At 49.2% G+C, this 7615-nt stretch overlaps 1 protein-coding gene across 3 annotated transcripts in view; it reads left to right on the forward strand.

Annotated features, from left to right (window-relative positions):
- Positions 1-7216, forward strand: part of CRACDL (CRACD like) — a 128524-nt gene extending 121308 nt beyond the window's left edge. For 2 of the 3 annotated variants that reach the window (XM_041756897.1, XM_041756896.1), the window contains exons 8-10: positions 4177-4367; positions 5386-5530; positions 6377-7216. In XM_041756897.1, coding sequence (XP_041612831.1) covers positions 4177-4367; positions 5386-5530; positions 6377-6519 — 479 coding nt within the window. In that variant the 3' untranslated portion in view covers positions 6520-7216. The remainder of the gene's footprint in view (positions 1-4176; positions 4368-5385; positions 5531-6376) is intronic. The other variant, XM_041756898.1, reaches the window with a different exon arrangement.
- The last annotated feature ends 399 nt before the right edge of the window (positions 7217-7615 follow it).

Raw genomic sequence — 7615 nt, forward strand, 5'->3', positions numbered from 1 at the left:
TCACACAGGAAGGTCTTTGGAGTCCGAAACCTGCCTTGTCCTGCACGATATCTGTGTCTTCATTCCCTTCTACGCCCTTCCCTTGCGAGTATGGCACACATACCCCCACAACCCTTGCTGCGGTGCCAAGTGCAGGAAAAATGGGGGCACAGACCAAAGTGGCCACCTGGACCTTCTGCCCCTGAGCAGCATGGATTCTCCAGCTGCTGTGCCTGGGCCCACCTGGAACAGGCACTTATCTGTGGGTTACGTGAGGCTCCAGGTGGAATCTCAAGCTCCTCTGAACCCTGATAGGATGCTTAGTGGCTTTTCTCTCTGCTTCCTGTGTCTGGAATCTCGCCCACCACTCCTGAGTCTGGCCCTGGACCATCCTGTGAAAAGGTCTAGAAGCTGGCAGGGTCCTTATGGTCCACTTGCCTTCCTGACAAGGAAGAGGGTGGGCAAGGAGAGAGCACAGAATACAAGGAAAGGCCACCTCTCAGGGAAAAGGAGGAGGAACCAAGAAAGAGAAGTGGTTGGTGAAAGATCCTAGGCAAATGCCTGGCCCAGGTTTGGTGACGCTGCTGTTATAGGTTGTTTAATCCCACTCTGGCATAGCCTGGCGCAGGTGCAGCGCTGGCTCACCCCCCTGGACCTGCCCACGAACCTCTGACGCGTGTGTGCAGACTTACACACAGAGTACGGCCAGAAGCATTGCTACCCACTGACAGGCAAAGCAGAGGTCAGTGCCCCTTCTCTGCTTGGGATGAAATCTGCCAGCAGACTCGCAGTGTAAGAAAGAAAAACCATCTCTTGCAGTTCCCATGAGCACACTGGACAAGAGAATAGGATTTGAGCCTGGCCCAGGAGGCCCCCCAGCTCCAGTCTGCCCACAGTTCCCAGGAATGCTGCAGAGCCCCTGTTCTACATAAATTTTTCCAGTGATTTTTTTTTTTAATACTCTCTTTGGCCCAGTTAGGGTCTAGGAATTCATCAGAGCTGCCTTATACCCTTTTGGTGAGAGTGACACGTGTGCCAGTGACCCCACGCAGGCCCGAGGGGCTGGAAAGCCAGCCAGAGCACTCAGAGGTGCCAGGCCACCTTGGCATTTCACAGCTGCCACTCAGCCTCCAGCTTAATACTCCCAAGTGGAATTTTTCTTTCTGTGCACACTTCTTGACAGAATTATTAAGAATATCTTGTTGACTCAGGTAATGAGTTTAAACCCATAGTGAACTCCCTCTCTCCAGTCTGGCTGTGTTGTGTCAAAGGCTCCCAACCAGCACAAGCGGGGTAGAGCTAGGAGGACGGCACTACTGGACATCCCACTCGGGCCAGGAGAGAGCAGAGGGCACGACTGTCACTGAGTATAAGGAAGGGATCAAAGGAGAAGTGGGAAGAAACCTTTTTAGGAAAAAAGTTGAAGTCCAGAAAGACCATGAGGACTCTCTGCAGAGTCAATTCCTCCCTGGAATGAGGGATTGAGGTTAAGGGATGAGAAATGAAGACTTTTATAAAACACGCAACCAGCTTCTGTGTGCCTGACAATCACTGGGTTCTCTGGACAAGAGATAAAATGTAAAAGAGCATCGTAAATGAACTAATATTAGAACACTACATGGTGCGTGGTCTGTGGAATGCGTCTGTTAAATAAATAAGAAGTTTTAATGACCAAAAGCATCTGTCAGTGAGGTAGACAGTGAACCAGCAGATATATTTAGCACCAAAGATTGGGGCATATCTCTTAAGAGAGTCACGGAAGGATTAGGAGAGGGAGAGCATGTTGAGCTGGGCTGACCAGAGCAGGCTTCATGGAGGAGGCAGCAGCTGGGCAGACCATTTGTGGGCAAGCAAGGATGATTCTGGAACAGGGTGTCCAATCCCTCATGACCTCCTGGACTGTGGCCACAGCCTCCCTCCTCACCTCCTTACTAGCCTTCCCCATCTGACTTCCTCTCCACACAGCCTCCAGAGTGTGCCCTTGGTTGAAACCCCATGCTCCCCATTATGGACAGAAAAAAGGCCAAGAAGACCCTTCTCAGTTGGCCCCTGCTTGATCCTTCAGCCCCTCTCGGCCAGCCTGCCCACGGCTCTGCCTTCTGCCCCTTCCACCTGGAGGCCTTTCGTTGCCCCTCTGCTCTGCCTGGAAGGTCCCTTCTCCAGGTCCCAAACCAGACAGCACCTTCCCTGCCACGTACCAGTCAGTGTGAGACCCTGTATCCACTCAGCACTTTGTAAACTGTAGCATCTTCCAGTTTCCACCAGAGTTGCTTATTTGTATTTGGTCTCCCCCAACAGACTTTGAGATTTTGAAAGAACAAACAACTGGTTGTTTATTTTTCCACCTTAGCATTTCACACAGTCCTTGCGCATTGCAAGCACTGAAGAGTGGGCCGGTGGGCAGGAAGGATGGAAGGAGGGAGGGAGGCTGGAGGAGCAGGAGAGCAGAAACGTTGAGCTGTGGCTAATAGAAAGTAGTCTGAGCAGATCTGAGTGTTGAAATCAAACAGAACGGGGAACACTTTAGGGAAGAAGAGATGAGGTTAAGGGTCAGGAACAAGGAGATTCCCAGGTTTAGGAGCAAGAGTCCGACGAGGACCTGGAGAGGGAACACCCACGGAGGAGAGGTCTCCCAAGCGTGGTTCTGCAGCCCCACCAGTGCTGGGGGGAAGGGTAGAGCAGGTTGGGAATGGGAGACCTCAGGATTTATGATGCAGCAGTCAGGTGGCTGGAGGGAGCAGTGTTCCTGCTGTAGCCCAGTCAGGAATTAGCTGAAGAGACACAGGCAGAGGCCACTGGAGTGGAGGGTGGACCAGAACAGGGGCCGGTGAGGCTCAGGGGAGAGTTCTTTTTGAGCTGTGCGAGAGCCAAGCACTTTGCAGAGCAGCAGGGAAGAAGTCGGAGGCCAAGGAGAGCCCGAGGAGGCAGGAGGGGTCAAGGGATGAATGGAAGAGGTAGAGCTGGGGTCCCCCCACCAGGGACCAGCAGGGAGCAGCCAGGAGAGCGGGTGCCATTTCCAGCTGCCCTCCCAGGGAGAGGTCAGTGTGTGAAGCCAGAGGCCCTTCCCAACTCTGACATGAGACTGAAGCTTGCAGAACCGTGGCTCCTGTCCCCTGCCCCTCCTTGGGGACCCTGGGGACAGAGAGAAAAAGACTAGATGCAAAAACAGGAACAGAGTAAAACCCTATCACAGCAGAGCAGGGGGGGGGGGGGGGGGCATTGTCAGGCCACCCAGAACAACACTGACTCATTCCAGACGTCTCCTGTGTTGCTGTGACAGGGACCCTGCCTTCACTTTGCTGACTGAGGGGCACTGTGTAGAAGGGGTAGCGGGGGTGGGGGTGGGGGCAGGGACCAGGCCTCTGGGGACCGCTTCCGTCTTTGTTCTGTGTGGTGGCAGAGGCAGGCTCGTGGGGAACCTTCGGATTCAGGGGGCTTCTGATACACCTGTGAGAAGCCGCTATTTAATTCATAGGGTTCCTTGAAGAAAGTAAGCCTGCTTCTCTTTCCTGTGGCTGAGGGTAATGAATTTTCATCATAAAAATATGAAAATAGGGAAGTGTTGAAAAGAGGGACAGCAACCCTCCCACACAGTATCACCTTCCAGAGATAAGCACCATGGTTGCAGAAGAAAATTCCACAAGACCTTATGGTCTTGATGGCAGAAGACCTTATGGTCTTCTCTCTAGAACGTTAAGGAAAACAATGGTGGCTAGTTTGGGGGTCACTTTGCCAAAGGAAGGTTATGCTTACAATTACAAAAAAAAGAAGAATAGTGTGTCTGCCGAACTTCCAGGCAAATCGGGAATCACATAGTATGTACTAGCCCAAAGCGACAGGCTTATATTAAAGAAATCTTACCTATTTATGTACTTACTTTTATCTCCAGAAAGTATTCTGTGGGAGGAAGATGGCTTTAAAATGCATATATAGATAGGAGCAGCTGCATTTAAGATTTTGTGGCTCAGACTAGAGGAGCATCATCTCTTTGATGCACCCTGAAATGAGAAAACAAAACCAAGTCCCTTAAAGAAAAGTAATCGTCTTGGCCAGAAGGGCTCCCAGACCCTCCTTCCTCCTCCCTCACCCACCCGGGCCCCCCGCCCCTCCGTGCAGTGTCCTGTGTGTGGGAGAAGCCAAAGCTGAGACTGGACAGGGGCTGGGATGTTTTGCGTAACCTTGTGTCTTCACCCACAGAGAAGGGGCCGCCTCCTGCCGCCGAGGGCCAGCCTGCTCCACCCTGGATCACCATCGCTCGGCAGAAGCGACGAGGGACCTCGGACCAGCCCCCAAACCAGGACGACAAGGCCGACAAGGCCGACAAGGCCGGGGCCCGCACGGGGAAGGCTGAAATAGGAAAGCCCTCCAAGGCGCCCGAGAGAGCCCAGGTGCTTAGAGCAAACGCTTTCTGTCTCTGGCTACAGGAGGGACCGGCCCGGGGGCCGGGGCTGCGTGGTGGTGGCAGGGACCCTGGCCTGTGATGCCTGCTGGCGGCTGCCCTGTGTGCGCCGGGCTGATGGAAGCGGGGAGAGGGCTTAGGCAGCGGAGGCAGCCCTCTGCTCCCTGCCTCCTAGGCAACACAGCTCAGCATCTGGAGAAACGGAACGGGGTTAAAATAACTTCTCAGCGAGAAGCCTGGTGACCATGTCAGCAGCTCCATCTCGGCTCATTGCGCGCTGATGGACGAGCCCGGCTTTGCTGCTCTGCTGGCTGCCTGCGGGGGGCTTATTCCTCACGTGGGGCTGTCGGGCTGGAAGCTGGGTTTCCGCTTTGCACTCCGGACTGAAACAGCATTCTCAAGTCCAAGCAACGATGCTGAGAAGCAGGATGAGACCCACAGCTTTCCTATTCCCCCTGCTAGCCTCCGTGATAAACCTGTGAATGTGTGCCAGCTGTGTGAGGGAATGAGCCTGAGCCTGCAGTAGGACCTGCTTCCTGTCGTTTGAACCCAAACCTCCATCGTGCCTACCCTTGAAAACCTTCATGAAAGCTGGGGGAACGTATAAAGCAAATATTAACTAGCCGTTTTGGTGTGGGGCATCCACGTTCATACCAGGTGTCATAAAAAAATCTCAAAACTATTTCTAAATACTTTGACAATACAATACACTTTGACTTTGAAATGAGACCCCTGCCATCCAACAGGTGGGGCGAAGGCCAAGGGTGGGGACAGCGCAGAAGCTATGATGCCTGTGTAAGCTTAATAGCAGACCCCACATTGGCCTGAGTCTGGCATTCGAAAGGCTCCTCTCAGCAAGGGCCCACGTCACAGTTCTGCCAAAAAAGTACCAGTGGCATGACTCATCTTGGCAGAGAAATGTTGTAGCCTGTTGCCTTTGGTTATGTTTGCCCCCTCTCGGAATCTCAGGTGACCGAACAGCATGTGTCTCTCTTGTGTCTTATTAGGAGCCCATGAAACAAGCTGACTTTGTCCGCAGCAAGTCTTTCCTGGTGGCTCCAGCCAAGCCCACTGTGGACCGGAGGCAAGGGACAAAGCTTTGCCTCCAGGAGGGGCTGCAACGAGGAATCTCATTGTCCCACCAGAACTTGGGTATGAAACCTGCAAGCAGCACCAAACACTTTAGAATACATTTCTGGGATTGGTTCTGCTTTTTTTTTTTTTGGTCTTGTTTTCTTTTTCCGAATGACTTTGCCACATTGACATTTTTAAACAGCTTTTACTGACATGACATTTATGTGCCATAAGACTCACCTGTTTTAAGTGTACAATTCAGCAACTATATATTGACAATGAGAATATATTTACTGACTTGTACAACCGTCACAATCCAATTTTAGAATACTTCCTCACCCTAAAAAGAAACCTCATGCCCATTTACAGTCATTCACTGTTCCCCAGCCCAGGTCTAGGCAACCACTAATCCACTTTCTGTCTCCTTATACTTGCCTTTTGGGGACATTTCTCATAAATGGAATCATAAAATAAAATGTATCTGGCTTCTTTCACCAAGCATAATGTTTTCAAGATTCATCTCTGTTGTCACGTGTATCAGTATTTTTAAATATATTTTTCATTGTGGTAAAATACATACAACTAAATTTATCATCCTAGCCACTCTTAAGTGTACAGTTTGGCAGTGTGAAGAATATTCACACAGTTGTGCAAACCGATCTCCAGAGTTCTTGGCAGTTTTATTCTGAAAGTTTCTCTCACCTCACTGCATTCCTGGAACCATTTGGGGTCTGCTGTTCTTAAGGCTTTTTTATTACATAAATTATTCTATGCCTAAATCTTCTTTACATGTTTATGCATTAACGGATTTTATGTTTGAGACCACAGTTGAGACCTTGACATATATTTTAAAGAAACACAAGAGGCTTAAGTGGGAATCCAAACTCATTTCTCATGTTTCTGTTTGTTTTGTCTTCTTTCCAGCAGCTCAGTCTGCAGTGATGACGGAGAAAGAATTGCATCAGCTGAAGAGAGCCAGTTATGCCAGCACAGATCAGCCATCCTGGATGGAACTTGCCAGAAAGAAATCTCAAGCTTGGAGTGACATGCCCCAAATTATAAAATAGGCTGACAGCCTGCTGCTACAGAATGTCCACTACCTTGACGGGTCACTTTAGTCAAAAACTGCCAGTAAACCAAGGCAAACAAACTGTGAAGCTGAAGAGTGATTTTATCATCAAGTTATGGGAGAGCAAGCTTGGGGAAGAGGAAGGAACCAGGCCAACAAAGACAGACACACAGCCGCAACCCTGGGCCAGAGGTGCCCTAAAACAAGAACACCATTGAAAAGGGCCAGGAACAAGGTCCTGTGCCCAAAGGTATGAATGTGAGTCTTTGAGAATTGCCTTGATAAAGAGGGCTTGGACAGGAAGAGAGTAGAAGCAAAGAAGCAAACTATGAATGCCTAAGTCAGAAGCGCCTGCAAGGTCAGAGGAGACCAAGGTCTTCTAGGAGGACGTGTCTCTATGCTTCCACCTGAGATCAACCTGTGTCTCTGGTTCTTGTCTTGCCTGTGGACCCCATCTTCTCCTTTCATGTTTACTATTAGGCATGACATTTTTGGTAAAACAGGGATGCCGTTTCCAAGAGCAGCTATAAAACAGTTTTCCTGAAGATAGTCACTCTCAGGAGTGGAAGGAACATAGCCAGGTTCAGCAATTCACAGACTGTTTCCAAAAATAATTTTTAAACTTTTCCACAAGGCATCTGTGTCCTTAACCATTGCACAATGCATTGCCTGTTCAATAAAAGGTTTCAAACATGCTTCTGTCATATGTGTAAATGTTTTCTACTGATGCTTGGAGAATGTCCTCCAGCAATGAGTGAAATGCCATATATAGTTTCATTGTGTGTATATATACACATATATATATACCATTCAGAATCCTAGTTGGGTTGATTTGGTTTTTTTTGAGATTCTTTTTTCCAATAAAATTTCAGTGTTTATTTTTGGAAATCAGAAGATAATGTAGGTTCTTCTCTGTTTTTATCTATTTGGTGCAATATCTTAAAAATATAAAATTTCTAAAAGTTATAATACTTTAGCATCTGATTAATCCAACCTGTGCATTTCTGTAGAAAATTAGGTTATCAGTGGATTAGCCAGGATGACCCATGAACATAAAATGTGGAGAAGTCAGCAGAGGAAGAGCATATATTTAG

The sequence above is a fragment of the Vulpes lagopus genome, chromosome 5 (assembly GCF_018345385.1).
Source record: "Vulpes lagopus strain Blue_001 chromosome 5, ASM1834538v1, whole genome shotgun sequence".
In the NCBI taxonomy this organism is placed as follows: Eukaryota; Metazoa; Chordata; class Mammalia; order Carnivora; family Canidae; genus Vulpes; species Vulpes lagopus.